Consider the following 22,938-nt stretch of genomic DNA (forward strand, 5'->3'; position numbering starts at 1 on the left):
TTTTAACGGAAAATTTTGATTCCAAGTTGTGATGAGAAAACCAGATGAGGAAAAGGGGTCGAGATTTTGCACTTAACAAACGTTTAAAAAATTATATAATCAGTTATGATATGGGATTATTTTTATTTTCAAGCGTGTTATTCTAAAAAGTATAGGCTGAAGTGTTATACTCAATTAATTGCTTTTCGGACCAAAAAGTGGGTACATAAAATTTTCTCGGCATGCATGATGGCCTGGGATTATTATTTAAATCTATTGGGAGTTAGTGGGAGGAATTTTCTCATTTATGATAAAAATGAAATCAAACCACTGAAGACAAAGGTGATAAAAAAATTCCATACTGTGCTCAAAAGTTAACTTAACAGTAACAAAAGGAAAACAAAATCAGAAACACCATTTACATAGTGTACAACGAAAAAAATATTATACAGGGAAAACAACGGATTAAGAATCAAACGTACATAAGAAGTGTATATGGATAAGTATGTAATGATTGTGATATATTTTATTCAGTAAAATTCCCTAAATTGTTGCCAGACGCGATGGCTAAAGTTCTGAGAGTCGATTTTCATTATGATCATATTAAGCTACTCCAATGTATTGTAGACCAATTATTTTCGGATAATTACTTCTTCACCGTCTATCTCTAATGATATTCTTTTATCCTTCGATTAAGATGAAAAATCATGAAAATATTTGCTATTACAGGCTTCTTTTCGAGCAAACAGCATATTCTTTGAGTAATGTCATAAAATACTGTTTGCACTCCCGTTTGGTTAAATTATAATTGAGTGACTTCACATTTAATGTAATTGACCCGGCAGGGATATTTCCATGTGATAATATTTAGTAGCACAGCTGTACTTTGAAGCACATCTGCTGCTGCATCGCGAATTTTACTCGCTTATCGCCTCTTTCCAGCATATATTCAGCACGACCACTCAGCTGGAGTAATTAATTTTATTATTCTACTAGAACAGACCATGTTTCTGAGTCATAGACTCCAACAATCTCCAACACTGTAATATTAAGCACAGTTCACAATATCTGCGTCATGAATGTGACATTTTTATAATTTATATACCAAATGATGTGAGATTTCCATTTGAAATCATTCATAGTTACTATTGACCCATGATTTGGAAGAGGAAGATAATTTTCATGTAAACTCTCGGCCTCGCTGATTATCACACGACCTAGAACGCAAATAGTATAGAGTCTGCAGAACTCGGCAGTGGAAAAAAGATTCCAAAAAAATTAAGCATCACATCAAACAACTTCGTCCATCTCGAATTTAGATTCCCCTTCTCACTATCGGACTTCGTGCTGCGCGGATAATTTTCCCGAAAGCCCTTCGGCGTTATAGATGACATTCCGAATTTTGCTGTGACCTCTTCATTGGAAGCACAGAAAGCTCAACGCAATAGCCTGAATGTGAGTCACCAAGAGCGAGTTTTTACCTCTCACGGGACGAAGGATCGTGCGCCATTCGTCCCGCCGAGAAGGCAATGGAATGGGAAGGCCACCGCTTCAACTGTAATCACCGCAAACCGTGTCACATTTTCGCAGTGTTCCAGTCGACTCGTTCTATGGATACGACTTCGAGGTCCTCTCAAAACGAGTAATTTCCTCTCACTATGCTTTGCGTGGAATGATTTTCATTAAAGATTTTCCGAGAAATCGAAAAAAGTTCACTTGTAAGGTCATTTTACATCAAATACTTTAGGATTTATGTGCATCATAGTGTAGGAGTGGAGGTGCATTGATATTTGCTTAAATTACAGCGATAGAGTTCGACAACGAATGTGAAAAGCAAGAATGCAATCCGGGGGAATATTCCTCAGGTATTCTAGACTGCACAGGAGTATTTGTAGTGAGTGCCTCGTGTAAAACGGCCTTAAAACGATTTGCATGACGGTTTCACGCAACTAGTGGTGGTTTTATTTTCATATCATGCTCAACTCTTTTTCGATTACACTAAGAAATATTATTCACAATAACACAACTGGATAAGAATAAATTATAGCAAATACGATTGACATCAGTTTTAAAAAGATGACTAAATCGATGGATAAGTTCTAACAGCACGTATCTCACAATGTGGCCGGTTTGAGACAGGTATCTTAAACAAAGTGTAATGACATTTAAAAAATGAATTTCAAGCATAAATCAACTCTTTATTTTCAAATTCGTTTTCAGTTGAATTTTTTGTTTTTATTTCAGTATACAATTAATAGCATATATCGTTTCTTTTCTCTCCTGAAAAGTTGCTATTTTTGAGATACTTGTTGTTAGAACTTAGCCGTCAAAATGCATATTCTATTTATAATCTAAAAGTAATCACGTATTATTACTGATGATACGAAGATAATAGTTTATTTTTGATGTTATAAGGCCAATTATTGCTTAAGAGTTAAATGAATTTTAACATCAGGTCCTCAAATACTTTTTACATGTAAGTAATGTATCGCGGGGATATAAAATGAGAATGTACAACTTGCAATGTAATTTTACCTTTTGAGTTCGCTCAAAGAGTGAATTTCATCTGCATTGGCAAGCGTATTAGTTAATATGACCCCAAAAGGGTAAAGTAAGGCATGGGGGGCTTGGAATAAATATATTTCGGCCCAGAAATTAATTTTGCGTAGTCAGGGGTCATGCAATGCACTTTATCCGCTTCGGAAATGTTTCTTTATCAAAAAATAACGCCAGCGAATTAATATCCCCGGGGATCAAACGAAATGAAGAGGATTAACAGATAAAGTCGCCGCGCAAAGGCGTAAACTTGCCTTCCTATGGGAATAATAAACATTCAGAAGCTCCCTAAAATCTTAATCAGCCGGGAAAAAATATTTTTACCAAGGGATCGAACCACTCCTACCCTCCTGTAGTCTTTTCCTCATCTTCCTGGCTCTTTTTTACGCGCAGGGGAGAAAAAACAACGGTTTGAAAACAAAGAACGATCCGGCAGTGGATCACTTTTTTTTGGAACGAATCATTGCAATTAAGCAAACGGAGCCAATGAGCCCACGGAGGCGAAGAGAAGCGAGAAAAAAAAATGCGTTCAAATAATTACTCTCTGCATTCGGGGCTTTTTGGCAGAGGGATAGCGAAAGAGATCAAATCTTCAATATCAGGAAGGAAAAAAAAAAGGATTCCGAAGCTCTTTTCATTTCTTTTTACAGCCGCAGAGCTTCTCCCACGCCATGGCCATACCTAATTATACGAATCGGACTCGCCATCCAAGATTACGGTCGCAGACCATTGGAACGGGGCCACGGGCATTTGTCGGTTCTGCCAAGGGCCTATCGGAGCCCGGCCAAGGGAGGGGGTCCATGGCTGCGTTGAAAGCAATAAGCACGAGGTGGAAAAAAAGGTTCCAATCTCTGGTCATGTGTAAATGAACAAAAGGTGACACTCCTCATCACTCTTCAGCCCACCACTCTCCTGGAGGTCGTTGGGAAAGAAAGAAAAGGGTGATCACCGTTGCCATGCAACCGGAAATAATCGCCGAATTTAGCCACACAAGACTTGTTCACGCAGCGCGGTGCCGATATAAACCTCTGAAAGGCCATTAAGCTGTGAACGTGATAGCAAAATTTCACCATTTCACAATTTTAAGGGCGTTTTTACGAAAGTCGATACGTCTCCCGCCATAGCGTGTCGGTTCCGATTTTTAACACCAACATTGCCTACCATTAGCTATCATTTGAAAAATTCCTTTTACCGCAATCCTACTGATCTCATTTAAAAAAAGTTGGAAATTAGCGGGAGGTTTGCAATGATTCTAATGACGTACTTGATTGCACGACTTTCGGAAAAATTATAGTCAGAATCGTTGTAATACACCAATTAATACCCCATATACCTTGGAGCACATTCGAAATTTCAGCGATCCCATTGCCATTATAACGTATTGGTTACAAGCATTCCAAATCATTTTTCATCAAATCCTTATAATTTAATGCTGCATTGGAGGATAGCATAGAAAAAGACTGCTCTTGTAGAATGATGCGGTATTGTTTTCCATCACACAACAAAGAAAAATGTTTTTCTGATAAAAAAAACATCTTCTTATTAGAAAGTTTCTTTTCTTTCAAGTTAATTTCAAGAAACTTCCTTTCAAGCCAATTAAAAACAAGCTCTTTTATTCAAAGAAAGTCTATTGATTTAACCACTGTATTTAGTAAGATTTAATTACCAAATCTTCCTTCCATATAGTTTGAAAGTACACACCAATATATTTCAAGAGATTCAATTTACTTAGGCATTGGTAGACATAAATTAATTTTTTTAGATATATTTAAGAAATCTAAAATCATCACTACGAAGTTTTAAGTTAATCTACTCCTCCAATAAAAATAATTTTAATTCTTCTTGTAACTCATGCAATAATAGTGGAAAGAAGGAGGAAAAAGGGAAGAAAACAACAGGAAAGGAGTACGCGTTCCTTGGGAATTACGTCTCTTGTTATCCCAAAAAAAAAGCAGCAGTGCGCTCACCTGTCTCCCGGAGAAGGCCTCGTTGGCACTAAAGTGCTCCCTGTTGAGAAGTGTGAAGGCAAAATCCGCCGACACCCGGATACCCTCTGACGCTGATCTCCAAACCAAGTACACCCCCAGCACCTGCCGAAGAATAAAAACAGAAATTCCACTTCAGACTTACAATGCATGGAATTTCGAAGAGAAACATTTACTGACGTTACAATATCTCAATACGCTCTGCTAAAAATTTTTGTTTTCTCAGGGAAACAAAAAAAAAATCCTGGCTACGTAGGGTAAAAAATTAATGTAGTGGCCAATTGTTATGCTAAGCTATATATAGGTCTGTAAATAGGATTCATTCACGGTTGTCCCTCTTAAAACTTCTGAATCTTACAAAAACTTAAAATAGCACTTGATTGTTTTAATGAATTAAAAGCTCTCTCATTGGGTTGCCAAGATGAGTATCAGATTAGGCATACCTTCACATTTAATTTTGATGCTAAATGATGAAGCTATAAGGCAATCAAATTTTAATAAAACATGCATTTTTATTACACCCAACTCTGAAACAATGAGTGCAAGATAATGCATCCCAGATTTTCTAATGATTTTTATCACACCGTATTATTCTCTTATCTTATCTCATTTTAGGCCTTGGTTACATCTCGTAAATCTTTCTAGCTTACGTTGATATGAATTTCACTAGACACAGTATTCTTCAATTAAGCACTTTTGCGAAAAAATTGGTGTTACAAGTATCCAATTGTAAATCATCGAATGTTGTAATTGGAGGATAGCTTAGCAATTACTATAGTTTAAATTTAATATTGGATATACCATATCTATGCCGATGAAATAGGCTGAGAAGGAAGTTGCCTCGAGTAAGGGGCTGGCGAACGGCGAAAATAGCTCTGCCCATGTCCGCTGAAAGCGAAGTAAGCAAACTCGTCCACTAACAAATGAAAAACAAAATGGAAAAGCGATAATCGCACATCACTTCTGACTGAGCTTACAATTCAAGGTTATTATGAGGCGATTTGCAAGCAAGCATCACAACACCTCTCCGAAAAAACAGGGTGTTCCAAAAAGAATATTCGCACTACAAAATATTATTTTGCCCAAACTATTGATCGTTGTGCCTTGGTTGTTTCCGAGGGTGAACAAAGACAACTTCATTTTTCAACTAGACGGGGAACCCCCTCAATGTAGTCGCCAAGTGCGTGAATATCTGAATGAAACTCTACCGAACCGTTGGATTGGTTGTCATGGAGCTGGCGACTTAGCATGCCTCAGTTGGGCTCCACGGTCACCAGATCTGACACTCTGTGACCTCTTCCTGTGGGGTTTCGTTAAAAACAACGTTTATGTATCACCGCTCCCACAGAAGGAGGAAGAGGTGAAGAACTGCATCCGTACTGGCATAAAATCATCGACGAAGGACATGCTTGCGCGAGAATGAGAGGAATTTGTGTATCGTTATGATATTGTTGGTATCGCCGATGGAGGACATATTGAACATCTGTAATCTAAACTTGAGAGACTCGTAAATATGTGTGTAAAGTTTCATATTCGTTTATCTTAAAGTTCAATGAACATATGCATTCGAAATACGTGATTTCTTTTTAAAATGCCCTGTATTATTCCCTTAACTAGGACTCTCAATTACTTTTGTTCAATTTCTGTCGATATTCCTTGAGTTTAACACCGTTTGACACCCTAGTGACAAACTCAGTGGTCCATCATTCGACCCAAATCACTAACCAACCATTGCATTCAACGAAGGTTGAGATGAGATACTTTCGCATATGAGGGAGAAAATAAGCGTTTACCAGTAGAAGCTCCTCTGTGATTAGGCATGGCTCCAGGATGTATTTGGTGTCATTCAAAATTTTCACCACTTCTTCCTGCAACCCCTCACTCATCTCATTCTAACTCGCTGAAAAAAATACATTCGTCAAACATTAAAAGACCGTTCTCATTTCCCAAGCGAATTGACCCCGAGGGTTTTGCAGGGGGAAAATGAGGTCACGACCCATCTCCTACCAGCTCCTGCGCCCGGGATGGCCCGTAATCGGATCACATCGGAAATCCAGGCCCTAGGAGCACGAAGTACTGGAGGGATCCTCACGTGGGATATTAGAAGGGTTCCATGAACCAAATAACCGTGGAATCAAATGTCTTCTTCCACAAATGATGTGGAAAGTACAAAATGTAACGAACGGCTAGGTCATTAGCTGAACCTCAGAATAACGGGTTGGAACGCAACATACAGCGTTGAAATCTTACCAAAGGTCTACCTACTCAGTGTTAAGAATTAAGAATGGTTACTAAAGAATTGAATTTTAAACTTTATCCTACGTATTGTTGTCAATGGCTTTCGGGAGCAGCTGCGTCTTGCGCTTTGTCACGCGAGATTTTGCGGCCATTGCACGTCGCATCATCAGGCGATGAATGAAAAGTCAGAAAAAATATACTCGTCAACCCTCCTCACTCCACCGGAGTAGTCACTCCCGAAAGCCGTTGACAACAATGCATCTCTCTGCGAAAGCTTACATTCCGAAATGTATTGTACGTACCCAAAAGAAACTTTTAGAAGACAGCATGCCCATTTTCAATAATCTGTATTTTATTGATATTGTCCTAAATATCCATGATGAATTCGCTTAAATCTGATGGTATTCCAAACAGGTTGAAAAGAAGCCTTTTACGATGATCATTTACTTAATACTTACTCTAGGATTTTGAAAACCAAGGATAAACTGCACTTTTAGATTCCTTGTTACGTTATTTTTATTAGAGCACGAGAGAAAAGAATTGTTATTTTATGCAGGAAGAAATTTAAAATATTAAAGCCTTTTCTTAAAATATGTTAAAATTCCATACGATTTAAACCACTCTCTTCATTACGAGGAAATAAAATTCTTTAATGGGATCAAAATTTTTCCAAAAATGTCTCCTAATTGGAAAATAAAGCTTTTCAGCAAATGATTTTGGATTATTCCTTCACCTGTTACCTTGAATTCAATGCGTATGTTAAGCTAAGCGTTTTAAAACATTTGGAAAAAAGACCGCAGGATATTTGAAAAGTAAAGAAATATGAAATTATAGAATGCCCTTTTTTCTCACCTTACCTATATTAACGAAATCGCTGCATTTAGCATGCTCTCATTGAGGCTACAAAAACAGCCCGTTCAACGCACATTTTAAATTCAAAATCCTAATCAAGAATTGGGCATCGAATGTTGAAGCAAGTTATGCAATAAACGAGAGATATTTTTATCTCTTAAATTATAATTAAACGTCCAACGTGTTTTTAAACATTAATGTACGAGTTTTCACGGGTTCATAAATATGCACTTCGCTCTTCCGTAGTTTAAAAACTTGTATTGAGGAGGAGGCATTAAAAAAAATACATTACTATTAATGTATGAACGGTAGCTTGTGCTTCCCATAGAATATTTAACAAACATACGCGAGCGATGATGTCATAATATTCAGGAATATGATTCACTTTGAATAATTTAATATGGAGCCGCAACAGATCGGATACCAAAAGCAATATACCATACTACGAGGCTGGCCATCAAACGAAGTTTCAAATATGAAACTCGTAAGAGAAATTGCACTCTTCTCTCAATAAACGTCACAAAAAATGTTCATTGCACAAGAATGAAAATAAATTTCAGCAATTGAGCACAAAAAATTTTGACAATGAAAGATTTCATTGCAGATAAAAAATTGTAATCCTGGAAAGTTATGCAAAGCAAATGGAAGAACAATTTTTAAATCATATTTAAAATTTTTTTAATGGGATACAAAAAAAATAGCCTTATTTTACGTCATGGAATAAAAACGCTTGTTAAAGCATAATCAGTCATCCATTGGCAGAAAAATATCCATTCCAACTACAGCAGTAAGAAGACTCGCTGGAGTTAATCGACATACACAACCCATCAAAACTTTTAACAACTGTTTTGCAGTTTTTTGTAAAGAAAACTGCTCGACTGTAAGAGAAAAGGAAAATCGTCAGCATATGGCCATGGTAGAATAACAAAATGAAATTTGAGTCTTCTAAGAAAATGACGTGAATCAGTAAAAGTTGAAATTGATGAAAAAAATTATTCAGTGATGGCTTCAAACTTTATTTAGAGAATTTTTTAAAGTTGATCACAAAGGAAATCAAGAAACTAAAATGTTCACAGTTATCAAATTGGCCTGCAGCAAAGTTAGAAAATTAGGATTAATTGAAGCCGAGACCCGTTTAGAAGCAAATAGCCGTTCTTCCTGGCAGTCCTAAATACGTGAAATTATCCTCCCTGAAGCCATATAGTTTTTTCTTTCGCGACTCTCAGTTCACAAAAGGGCATTTTCTATCAAATAAAAATTATTTCACACGGACAAGTTAAATAATGTCCCGAGAGACGAAAACACGTGCCGTTAAATTTTTGTTGTTTGAACTTTACTCACATCCTAAAATGGTTAAAAATGCACGAAAAAATGTAGTGATCGTAGTTTTTTTTTAAAGTGGCTTAAACATCCTTCAAGATGATAAATCACTGACAAAAAATGAAAAAACAAAAAAATTCTAGCTAGAATTATCAGGCAACCACGGGGCCTATAGAACACGTTCTTGGAGTAGAACGCGAAGATATTAAAAAAATACATTCCCTGGAGACGAGCTCAGTTCCTGGGGGGTTCCGCGCTCGCCCGCAGCATTCGCGAGAGGGAGGCTACCCCCGTCAAAGCGCAACACTGTTGGCACGTGGAGATAATGCCCACACTGCGCCTGAGTAGCCCTTCCACGTCCTTCACAATGTGTGTCGGAATTTACCAAAGGGATGGGGCACTCATGAAGCTCCCAACAGAGAATAATACTATTAGAAATAACAGAAAATGAAGAAGTGGAAGAATAAGTTCAACAGATTCAGGCTCCAATTAGTGGAAGTTAGACATACTTAAATAAATAAAAGATCGTAGCACTTTTCCACAAGATTTTTTAGAAAGAGCAATACGAAATTGTACAGAGTGATATGAATATGCTCATGAATGAAAAAGTGTTTTTCGCCCACTCTCCTTTCCTTAAGATACCCTTCCCGAAAACAAATTGTCAAATTCTTTCTTCACCCACGCCTTAACTGACCCCCAACATCTACAGGGTGTTTCTCGTCCGCCCACCCTCTCTCCGTATTGTGTTTGACCATTTTCTTTTGCTGGCAATTTCCTCCCTGTACCCCCGCTAACTTTCACTCCTTCTCAGCTAACCCAAAGGGACTCCTCACCCCCGCCTCTTTTCCTGCGTCGCTACTTACTTGTACTCCTCTCCCTTTCTAAAGACACGCGACCTCTCCTTTTACCCTAACCCCCCCTCTTTTCACTCTTCTCAACCCCCCTCCCATTTTTCTATGGTTCCTCCCCACGTGTCGTTATTTTACAGTTATGACTAGAGTCCTCCTTCCAACGTGGGTTCTCCACATCCCGTAGTTGCATTTTTTCCCACTGTCTCTACTCTGTACGCCCGTTCCCACCCCCTTCTTCAAAGATGTCAAATCCTCCCCACCCCCCCCTATCTCAAGGGTATAAAGGAGATTTTCAAATGTTTTGCAGTGTCTTGTACCAGATGATGGCTCAGTGAGCCGAAACGCGTTGTACGCATTAAAAATCTTGTGGAAAAGTGCTACGGTCTTTTATTTATTTAAGTAAGTGGAAGAATATTGGTAACAATTAAACATATATGCCGAGAGCAAAAGTTTTTGAGAAAGGGGTGAGCCATTTGTTCGAAGAGGAAGAATTGGGAAGGGAGGGTCCTTTAATGAGCATGGAAGGGATGCCAGCACCAGTATTGAAAATGATTTAGCTGATAAAAAAACCATCCTTTTTAACAGACCATGAAATGCATTTTTCTACTTTTTTTTAGACAAATTCCTTATTAAAATCATCTTGAAATATATGTGAAATCCATTCTCATGCGCCTCGCATAGTTTGAACTTACGCCTATAAATTTAGAGGGACAATCTTCAACCGTCAATGATTGAAGCATCTTTATGCTATCAAATCCCCTTCTCATCACTCACTTACTGACACACATATTCATACAAATCTTTGGAGTGAAAGAGACGAGGGACGACAAAAAGTCATAGAATTGACCCCCTCTGAAAGCGTCCGAAAACCTAGAAAATATTGTCAAATCAGCAATCAAAAGCAAGTAAGTCATATATACCTCGTTAATGATTGTTTTTAAAGTTTTAAGGTATATATACATGAAGAATTTTTTGAATCACTCCGACCTTTTCAGCATCGATTTCTCTTTTTCAATTCAAATAACAGCCCACCTCCATTCATTATATCTATGAATCCAATTATTTTCCTTACCTAACAGTCTTTCCTTTTGTATGGCTTTAAATTTCTCCTCTCCACTTAGTGTTCACCCCATCCAAATTATTTTATGTATAACAATACCTAGAACGAAGTCGTTTTTCTACCTGTTTCCTTTTCGCTTTTGATAGCTTACGGTATTAATCCTGAGCAATAAATACCCAAATAATTTAGATCGTGTCGGGAGGAAGCCTGAACTCTACGGGAAATCCGGGGCGGCGGCGATCTGATTGGCCAGCGACAAGTCGAGGTGACGACACGGGAGATATAGCGTTGGCCTCCAGGGGATGTCGACGCGGCTTCGCACAGGAATTTCCGCGCCCTCGAGATAATCCGAGCGACGAGAATGCTTGGAGATGGAGAGACAAGATGGGCGCAGTGAATCTAGCACCGCGCACGGAATGCATCCTCCAATCGAGTAAGGAAGTCGTGTGGAAAAAACGCACGTCTACGAGGCTGTTACGTAAAGGTCGGTTAGAAAGGGTTAAAACTGGTCACTAGAATGGAAATTCAGCGGCGGATTTAGGGGGGTACAAGGGACATAATCCCCCCCAAATGTTTACAAAACCTTTTCATTTTTAGTATGAGTTGAAGGAATGAAAACTTTGCTTAACTCCTACGAAAAAAAAATTACACTGTCACGCCTGCTACTATTACTCATTTTTTATATTTTTTAGTTGAATAGTTTATGTATTCTTATAAAGAATAAATGGGAGTGTATACGTAACTGCATGGCTGCAAGTCCCAAACGTGGGAGAAGTAAGAGAGCAGAAGTTGCATTTATCGTTGAGCGTAGTACTCCCTACTGTAAAAATGCCCCTCTCTCCAGGGGAGTATTCCTTACTCCCCGGACCCAGGTCCCGACCCCCCCCCTCAATTTGATTCTGAATCTGCCCCTGAGTGCGATAAAATTGTAGATATATGGAATTGCAATCAAAGTTGGTTCTGGAAACGCACGCATTCCCTTAGAAATATTGAAAAAAAAACTAGGGACGAATTCACTTGCAGTAACACAACCTAGATTGTTAGCGATGGGTGTTTCGCGAAAAATAATATCATATAAACATCATACAAATGATATTATTTTTCCTTTTTGATAACTTTTCGGGGCTGATTGAGCATCCTTCTCAGATTTGCGGTGACAATGCACGCTTCTCTCAGGCCTTAGGAATTAATTTGACTGTTTAAAAATTTGACCGAGAATAAGCAACGATTCCTGAGTTTCCTTAAAAAAGGTATTTACAGGTCCCGATACATAAATCTGCAGGCAAAGTCTTACAAAATGTTCATCATAAATCATTCATGAATTATAGCACCAGTATTATAAAACTATTCAATTCACCAGAAATAATTCCGAGGATTAAAAACCATTCACTAATATCCTCGTTATTTAAGGTAAGTGCACATGTATAGCTTCTTATAATGAATTTAATAGCACAGAGAAATTTATAAGCCAATGGAAAGGTTAAAAAAACGGAACTAAAAATTTATTACCACTGGAAAACTTTCCAGTGCGTTGAAAATCTAACCACGGACCGTGGGTTACCAAATTTAGGTTGTATAATAATTGCACTGACAACCGCGCGTGACTTTAGCGCTGCTGTGTGATTCTCCACTAATTGTGGCTTACATGGAGTCCATTTCCCTACGCGTTGTCATCCATGAAGAACCAAAGACTATGAAACCATGAAGTCCTGTGAAATCGCAAAGCAAAATAATGAACTTAGATAGCCTAGTGGTATGTGAATAAGCCCGAAAAGCTAGCGGCCGGTAGTTTCCTTAGTACTCCGAGAGATTGTTTTCCAATGGAAATTTATGAAAACTTCACCGACCTTCGGGTTTAATCAGGTCTGGCATTCAAATTTAACATACATCGGCTTGAAGATTTTACGGAAGGACAGTAATATGCTGATGAATACTCTTGTCGAAAAATCATTTTGGACGCAAACAAGCTGACTCCTAGAGGAATTGCTGGAGGTGAGGGTGAAAAGAAAGGATGCTCTATGTTTCCCGGATTTTCAAAGTTTTATGCCTAAAATCACAAACTAAGACTACGAAAGCAGCATCAAAGAAGGGATTAACGAGGGAAATTAAAACGACAGCATCTAAGCAATCATCGAGGCATGGATGTGTTGTGGGTAGTCCAAAGGAACGCTTAGAAAAAAAAGTTGAGTTGTACAGAAGAAGCTCTTTGATACATACGGTGGGGCTAGAATACGAAAAATAGTTCCCTTAAAACCATGTCATCAACACACTTCAGTGTCATGGCAACCAATATATTGGAGACAAAAGGAGATTTCAAGCAAAGTAGCAGCGGCAAAGGCACAAAGGTTTTTCGAAAGGGGAGTAGAATGTAGGCAAGAATTCGCATCCAAGAATTTTATGTCTGACACCTAAGTAACAAATACTTAGAACTGCCCTTATTCAGAGACGTTTGACGTCTCTGAATGTCTCTCTACAAGTTTCTACCTCATAATTCCTACGAGAAGAACCTAATATGCAGCGATGGAGAGACTACAAAAAAAATTGACTGGGCTCAGTTACTTTTTAAGATTTGTAATCAGTCACAAGAACTAGTTACTACTTCAAAAAGTAACTAGTTACTTTTACAAGTGCGGCTGCTGTTATTTGCTGTTATTTTAAGTAGAAGCTTTTGAAAACCGCCTACGAGATTCATGAAAGAGGATCTATTAAATGCTGAAACAAGTTTAACACATTGCTTCCGCTTTATACTTTGGCAGAGTTACCCGAATATTAATATGTCATGACGTATTCCTAAGTCTGTACGCGTTATTTCATATAGATATTGGCATGCGTCAGTTGGTACAGTCATAATGAAAAAACAATGATTATTTTCAGATGGCACTGAGTAGATTACATGTAATGGTTACATTTTTTCAAATGTAACGGTTAAACGTAAAACATACCGATAATGTAACCGTTTCCGGTAACTGAGCTACATTTACTTAATTATTCCCCATCTCTGATCACATTTCGGCAACTTGAGTAATAAAGCAAGCATAAGTACAAAATCTTTCACAATGTGAAGCCAAGCGTTCACCACGGACCACATCCCGTGTCAACGCCCACCTCGGGAAGGATGATTGCGAAGGCGGGTGGAGACGATATAAGGAAAGGTCAGAGGGCTAGTGAGTCTTGGGGTGAAGATGAGGTCACCGAGGTCCCCCTGGCCCATGCATAAATACGCAGGCGATAGAGGAGAGGGCTGTCCACAAAAGATGTGACGCGATAGCGAAGAGGACGGAGGTGAATAGCAGATGACGCAGCACATCGGACCTGGTTGCACATGCCGGATGAGGACGCAATAACGCAGCCTCCCAAAAATTAGATGACAAGAGATACACTTCCTCGGAAGCGCGGGGTTGATGGACAGAAATTTGATTGAATGCATTATGAAAAAAATAGATTCAAAGAAACACGATTTTCCCAAAAACAGAATGAAATACACTAAAAAATAAAAACAAGGCTCTCGTAGACTAAAGCGAGGCTGATGATTTGATTTAATAGGAATAAGTGCAGGAAAGCCTAATAGGTGCATTTTGTAATGTTTTAGAAAAAGGCGAGTTTTTAAAACTTTTCTTTATTTTTACTTTTTATTAGAAATGAACGATTTTAAAATATAAAAGAAGTTAAAATTTGGAAAAAAATTCGGAACGGACAGAGGTTGAACTCCTTTCCGACGAAAACTTTCAGTGTCAAAAGTTCTAGGAGAAAGTATTAGCATGCATAGAGAAAGTTTTAAAATATATTTCCGTACCAACATTTAGTTCATTAATTAAGACAAAACGGAAGAAAATTTAAAACGTCTGATTATTGAATAGTTTACATCAGAAGCAAGCAAGTGTGATAAGTTTCAAGCCGATTCGACAATGGTATGTGGGTTAAAAATGAATTTTTAGGTGCCATCGATGAAACAGACGAAGCCAGTTAAGATGAACCCTGAAAAATGAGGGAAGAATATGATTGAAACGGTGCAGGTGGTCAGACGCCGACAAACAAAGGCAGCCGCCAGATATTGACCGGGTGTAGAAGAAAGAGAAGTGAACGCTAGGTACAAAGGAAAGAAAAAAATATTTCCATGCTATTTTTTCGTATAAATTCAAATAAGTGTGAAATAATTTTCATGGTAGAACTTAAACTTATAATTTTATGTACGAAAAAATATCTTCTCAGATTCCTTGGTGGGATTTTCGAGCATTTTTAGAGTCAATAAACCACTTTGTATTCCTAACGACTATGTCGTCAATGATTCCGTTCATCAAAACTATTTTCAGTCTAAATTTGAAGTAAAAATGAAGCATTGCCTAGGATTGAATCGGCGTGGGTTATTCATTAATGGTTATCGTAATGAACAGAGACTATAGAAGGGTGTGACAACACTCGCTGTAAGTGATAAACACGGAAAATGAATAAGAATAAAAAATATTACGATTAAAGTTTAAAATTAAGACTTTTTCACTCTGAAAATCCAAAGCTTTACGTTCACATATGAATGCTTAAAGGCTGAAAACTTTGGGAAAAACACGTTTGTCACCCAAAGAGAAAATATAAGACACAAAGGTGAAAGCACTGGTCTTATACTCTAGAAAATATGTACCAATGGGAAATATCCCATGACGAGGAAGTCTCGTAGAAAATTCAAAGGAAAACTTTTACTGAGGTGTCAGAGGGTGAGGAGGGCATTGTTGTAAATAAGAAGCAAGGCGTCTTCCCGTTGTCAGCACCTCTAGGAGGGGGAAGAGCAGTTAGGCGGGCATTTAAGTAGACTCTTCACAGAGGGGAATTGAGGGCGGAATTCCTTCTTCTCTCGTTACAGAGAATGACGTTACATGTCGCGTCTGCATTCTGCAATATTTTTAATGGTTATTAAGGAGTTCACTCACCTAACGTTGCTATTTCTTGAGGGAACTAAAGTTAGAGCTGAATGCAGAAATATGTGCAAATAGAAGATATATGTGTGAATTTTCCGATTTTATACAGTAATTTACGATGAATTCAAAAACTACTTGACTCTAACATGTGATTACATTTATATTATTCGATCCCAGAGTTTAACGTAGAAAATTCTTGCTAAGTTAACTTTACTCTTAGTTGACTATGTGAAACTAGGATTCTACATAGAATTTTTCCATACTTGTAGTAGTTAAAACTGTCCTTTTTCAATGCGTGTTTTCACTCGCAAAAGTACCTACATTGAATTTACACAAATACTTTAGTTTTTATAACCTTTTGTATGCACACCAGAAATTTGCTTCCATAAACTAGTTTTATGAATTAATTTTACCAGACGACATGATATTAGTTGGTGACTTATTCGTTTAAACTTGCCAGCAACAGGAAATTTCCGGCCCATTCAGTCATTAGGTTATAAACGATAATTTAAAACGCTACACCAGCGCAAAAATTTGCCCCTACCATAAGAAGTTGCTACCATCCATCTCAAATGAATATAAGACATCATCCTTATTAAAGGTTGCAAGTTCCTAAATACCATTCACGAAAAGTAATCGAGATTTATATACAGTCGGAGATTCGGAATATTTGCAAGGAAGCAACTTAATAAAAATAGAACATTAAGAAAAGCTCAAACACCTTTTAACTGATAATAAGAAAGTTTTAATTGATATGTACATTTTATGATCACTGTAATTATGGTTTTTATTAATTTAGAAGCATTAAGTTTTAATCAACCGCGAACATAACACTGTAATGATAATACTATTTTCAACCGTCAATTACACGTATGTAATTAAATGGCAACATCTGTAATGAGGCGTATTTATTCACCTAAACAACCAATAATGTGATTTAATCTGCTGATTGAAATGTTATTGGACACGCGTGGCTAGCCAATCATGGAACTTGGTTTCAACCCTGATTCAACACTTAATTACACTCATTCCAACATTCGCTTCCATGAAAATATTGCTATCACACAAGGGAACCAAAGTAAGAGTTAAATTCAGTAATGTGTGCATCATAGAAGCAAATGTGTGTATTTTTTTACTCTTTTCTGTAATTTACGATGCATTTCAAAACTACTTAACTGTAAAATATTAGACGTGATATTTCGTGAGACAACGTATGTACGTGAATCCTCTTAAGTCTCGCGTAAAATCAATGAAGTTAAATAATGATAGATCTATAATTGATGAGGTGCAAGCAAGGAGAAAAAATCAGAACTTCAATTATTGTTACCTCTAAGATAATGCTATCATAATATCTATACCGTGGATCACAAACAAGTTTTATCACTCCATCTAAAATGTTTGAAAGGCACCAATTATTTTCCCTGTGCTTCAATGAAGTAAGCGGGTGGCTAAGAAGTTTAGAATGCCATCACACACTAAAACCGCAAACTCACGAATATCCGCGTGAATTGAAAAGGATACTTCGAGAGTTGTCATTTACGCTAATGAGATGCGAAGTAGAGTTCATGACGATTTTAGTTACAATTTGGAACGCAGATAGAAAATATTCAACTATGACAAGTTGTCCGAAAGGAAATTCACGTCTCTCAGAAAGGTGGGTAAAAAAAATGCGATTCGCAACAACGGCTCGGCTGAAAATTCGTCCCACTTTTGTGGGGAGGTCCCATCATTATTTTTTCCGTGCCAGTGCGATACAAGGTGGATATTCGAGGTGGAGATTCGCTATGGACACACTAGCAAAGGACCTGGGAAATAAAAACCAACGTTTTGACGACGGGAGAATGTAATACTGGCAAGAAGGAGGGCGAGAGTATCCATAATTCAGAAAGTTTGACGGTTAAGAGAAGTTTAAACGCATAAATATTTAGTTTGATTAAGCATTAATACGAATGAAAATCGATTGTAATTTATGGTACCATTAATTCAGTAATAATATATCACAAATATTGAAACAGAGAATTGAACAGTAAACATATGCACCTATGACATAATCTGAGGACAAGGAATAAAAAAATGCCTTCATTTCTAGGAATATTTAGTCCGCCGCAGGGAAAATTAACCCTAGTCAAAAGATATTTAGTGAAAATGTAGATAAATTGCCAAAAATAGAAAAAAACTTTTTAACAGAGCCGATACAAAACAGTATAAAAAAGATAGATATTTTGATGAAAAAGGCTAAAAAATACATAATAGGACAGTGCAAAAATAAAAGGTTGAAACGATAATGAGGCACCACGAAACAGCTCTGAAAAAAATTTCTTTGAAAAAGATGTCATCTAAGCTCCCGCGAGGCACTACTTCGGGCACAAAAGTAAAGCAGCAACGCTCAAAGCTCGCGGGATACAGTGACTGTCACATTTCGCATGGAGAGACAACAGGAAAACGAAAAGCAAGAGAAAAATACGGAATATGAATAGTTTTAAACGCACGATATTTTCCGTCTCCCTCTACTTCCAAACATCAGATGGGGAATTTAGCGGTGAAGGTGAGATATATCGTCTCATTTTCTGCTTGCATGGAGTGCAATTGTACGAAAAAATTTGAGCCGAAGTTGCTTTTATAAAAATGACCTTTTTTGCAGTCACGAAGTACTTCCCTTTAATTACCACAGCGACTTCATGAGAGATAAATAACTTTAATAACATGAGTTTGTAGAAACAGTAACTGAAAAACAATTTTCTGGGATTATCAATTAAAAATTATTGCATGAAATGCCACTATGGTTTCAAAATTATACACACTACATCGACACTAACATAAGTAATCGATCAGCAATTCTGGTAGATTTCAAAAAATCTACTAGCCATTACTTAGGATTCTATTGATACAATGGTGCTTTCAACTGTTCTAAATTGCATTAATCATGAGTTGTTCCTTTTTTCTTACACTCTTTCACAATTTGTCATCTCTTTGATATCTATCTTCAGCAGGCATTCTTATCTCATTCACGGAGCGACAGCCAGGCACTTCTTCAGCGGTCTCATACATTATTACTGTCACTATTCTTCTCCGATCGTTGACCCCACATCCTTATTTCTCATTCTATCCTACCAATGTATCCTTCCATTACACACCAAATTAACGGCCCTAAAGCTTTCAACCAATTTTTAACAATTTATCTCAACACTAATATGCAGACAGTGTGATGTCACGCTTTTTACAGAGGTATAAGAGAATATTTTAATTTTTCTGTTTTCATTTGTGGTTCAAGAAGCAGCTACTTAAAAGATATTTTTTATAAAATCTTATTTGAAATATTCTTGTCATTTTTTTATACCCCCCTATTTGGTGAATAATGTCAAAAGGTTGAATGTGTTGTGCTGTCGGAGTAGAGTGGAATACAAGGTTTTAATTACTGACTACGCCGACCAAAATCTGAGAGTAGGAGATGAACAGCAGCAACTCAAAGTACATACAATGTATTTAATTACTAAAAACGACAAAATTCGAGAAGAATTTTTATGAAAAAAATACAGCTGTGGAATTAAAGGTGGAATCTTTCTAAAGGCAGTCGAAAAATGCTGACGAAATTCTAACATATTTTAATACCAGGATTCAATTTAGAAGCTCTCCGACAGTCACTAAAACATAAGTTTAACAAATGCTAAAAAGGAACTGAGGTTAAGTTTGGAATGGCCACAAGGAGTACTGAAACTATCAATCTACATTTCGTGAATTGTAGGTAAGACTGGCGGGTGAAAAAACATTTATTGGAATAATATGGGATACATTCGACAAAGTTTCTTTCAAGAAAGAATTCGTACGAACCTTATCTCAACTAATAATTATTAAAAACGGTATCACTCAGCATTTTAACAACCAAATTGTAGAGAATAAATGTCTTTGCAGTTATTTCAACGGAACATTTGTTTTCACCCGCACCGCTCTATTTGAAAACATAAGCGTCTACGTTCAAGCAAAAGCGCTACAGGTGAATGAATGCTCCAGAGCAAACTACAACGGGAACGATGAACAAGTTTTCAAGGAGAATACAGGGGGAGGGGATTCTACCTTGGGGAAAGCTATGTTCGAGATGAGCGCTTAAGGGATATTGAGCGGTAAAAATGTATCCCATATAATGTTGATTCGGCAACAAATTATTTTGGTGAAAGTTTTCTTTGTTGGATTATTTTCTCAATAGAAACTTGCGTACGTGAAGCTCCTTCAGTGGTAAGCCTAGTAAAGCTTCACCGCTGGATAGCTCTTAGTTGCTTCTAAAACTTTGCAACAAGTGAATAAAACGATCTAATACAAGGTTGGCTACATAAGATGCACCGCATGGATAATATTACTAGCTGGAATGCTTGTCCACTGAACAAAAATATGATGGTGAGTAACGTCAAAAGCTACATACATACATATATAGGTACATAGTCCGGTCGCTAAAAGTGCCTCCTGTAAAGATCAACACTGTGCTCAATGATCTTTACCATATAAAAAGCTCTTACAAGTAATACTATTCACATTACGTCAATTTCACCAAAATATCAATAAATAAGAGTTTATGCTAACGCTTAGCTAATTTTGGCAAATTGTGCTACAATTATTTCCGTGCACAGGAGCATCAGCTCTCATTTTTCTTAATTTCCAGAGGATATTACCTCTAAGCGAGGACTAAGCGCGGTAATGTGTTGAGTTTGTGTATATAAAAAATGTGGCGTAAGATATTCTCACATATAATAACAAAAAAAATGGAGCATTATTTCAGGTAACGGTTCACACGTCCCGACGAAATAAAAAAATGACCCTCGCCTGCCTGTCCTATTTCTTTGCCTGCCTGCTCTGTTTTATTCTATTTGTGAATTTTATAACTCATAACCATTAATTTTTTTACAAGACATGAAAAAAATTAGCGAAAAATCATTGGAGAATTTATCATTCACCTTGACCGGGATTCGAACCCAAATTCCCCGATTTCCCGTTGAGTGCTTTAGCCAGTTCAACTACCGAGGCATAGGTAGCTTAACTGGCTAAAGCACTCGACCGAAAATCGGAGAATCCTGGTTCGAATCCCGGTCAAGGCAAATGATTTTTTTCTTTGTGGATTTTTCGCACAATTTGTGCATTGCGGGTTACTCGGTAAAGTTATCACCGTGGCTGCTGTCTCAGTAGACTTTAACTATTGAAAAATTTGTTTCCACTTTACTTCCGCTAACAATCGGTCCTTTCCTTTGTCATAGTTTTCCGAATTCCCTTCCCTTCATTACTCGCTCCATCCACATCCTCTGCCTTCCCTAGTTCTCCAGGTAGTACGTATGCTCAACACTTTCTTTTGTCTCTACGACCAGGGCAACTGCTACGATTCTAAATCTTCATACCTACATCTTAAACACCTAGCCGCTATTGCCATTCTCATCCCTCAGAATGCATGTGTAGGGCCTGTAACTCTACGCTACGCTTCACATCAGTCGCGTACAACGACTAAAAAGATAGGAAAGTAATAAATGACACGAAAAAGCGCGAATAATTAAAACCAATATAATCAGTGGAGGGTCAATGAAGGTATGAGGAAACAATGAAGACTGTGAGATTATGATACGATTTGGAAAATAAGAGAGGAAGAAAAGTAGAAAAAGCTCAAAGGTTAATGGGCTGGAGGAGAAACCGCGAAACATATAAAAAATAAAGTTAAAAATGAAGCTCATTAGAAGTGATAAAAATTATGAAAAGGGAAGAAAATATTCTGAAGATGGTGCAAGTAAACGCACCTTATGAAGAGTTTAACTTTTTTCGTCTGGAAAATTGTGCAGGCCCGAGGAATTGGAGAGCAACAAAGAATTTCAAGGCACTCTCGGGTAGCGGTGTACAGCATAACCCGGGAAACTAATTTTTGTCTCTACACACTCTCCATCTATATGAGCTTATCATGGGCAACTTGCCTCCGGTAAGCTGAACGACAAAATATGGCTTGGCGGCTTTCATATCTGTTGTTAAATAAACTCCTCTAGTATACTCAAATTCGACCAAAATACTTACATTTTCAACCAAAAATTTCACTTTCTTCAAATTTTCCTGGAGTGAGTGTCACGCGGCGGACCTCTAACTGTGATTTTTTCAGGAGAAATAAATGTTATGAAAAGGAAAGCAACCTCCGCGGAGGGCAAGAAACCATCCCGGGCGGAATAGGAAAAGATGACTTTCAAACACCTAACGCGTGGGTGGGATGTGTTTGGCAGAGGACAGGGCAGCGATGGGGCGAAAGGGAAGGAAGTATAGGGAAGATTGTCTGTCAAGAATACCCTTGATCTGCACCCCCGCATATTATTTCCCGTCGGTCACTTCCCAGGGTGGCTGAAAAAACTTTCTCGGACCGACCCGGCGAGCACGCTTGGAATCCGTAGCTGACCCACCCGCCAAAGAGCAGAGGTCACCTCCCGCCAACCTCTCTTCCCGTCATCCATCCTCTCTCGACCACTCGGCGACGACGACACGTGGAGGCCATCCGCCCGCGCGGAGAGAAAAGTCTGGCTACCACCAATCCCCTGCGATCCTCTTCCAATCTCATATAGATATTCAAAACTTCACTCGATCGGTTGGCAGGTGGAGAAGAAGAAGGAACGCAAACATTTCGGCCAGTCAGAAATATTCCTTCCGAAAAATTCCAAGACAGCGGAGCTATGTTACGGTGACTGTGAGCCATAAGCCATCGGAAAATCCAAAACGGGCCATAACCGCTCGCAGTGAAGATACATAAACGCTATAATTTGAGCGTGACACTTACATTAATGCCACTTCAAGGCTAATAATACTCATCGAAGCACATTATTTTCATCAGTTTGACAAAATTCATCGCATGTTTTTATTAAAAAATACAAAATCTGTAGTCAGTATAATATTTGAAAGAAAATTAAAAAAATATACTATCATTTTACTGCCATTAAAAAAAACAAAACAAGGTACCTTCCAAACCCTTTTTACCGAGAAAATTTACGTTGCGTTTCGATGTATGTCATCAACTAGATAAGATACTAATTTTAACTTATTCGCCGTTTTTTTACAACGCATATCGTTTATTAGAGTTGGACTTACTATATGTTCTTAAGCAATAATAATCTTGACTTACTGAAGGCTTACCTCATGTTTCGACTCAAGATGGGTTTAAATAAGTAATTTCAAATCTCATTGAAGCT

The 22,938-nt window shown here is 37.7% G+C and overlaps 1 protein-coding gene across 1 annotated transcript in view; it reads right to left on the reverse strand.

The window, feature by feature from the left end:
- LOC124165208 overlaps positions 1-22,938 on the reverse strand; it is a 500,277-nt gene that overhangs the window by 95,862 nt on the left and 381,477 nt on the right. Inside the window, exon 6 of the mRNA XM_046542490.1 lies at positions 4,503-4,625. Within this exon, the coding sequence (XP_046398446.1) occupies positions 4,503-4,625 (123 nt within the window). The remainder of the gene's footprint in view (positions 1-4,502; positions 4,626-22,938) is intronic.

The sequence above is a fragment of the Ischnura elegans genome, chromosome 1 (assembly GCF_921293095.1).
Source record: "Ischnura elegans chromosome 1, ioIscEleg1.1, whole genome shotgun sequence".
Lineage (NCBI taxonomy): Eukaryota > Metazoa > Arthropoda > Insecta > Odonata > Coenagrionidae > Ischnura > Ischnura elegans.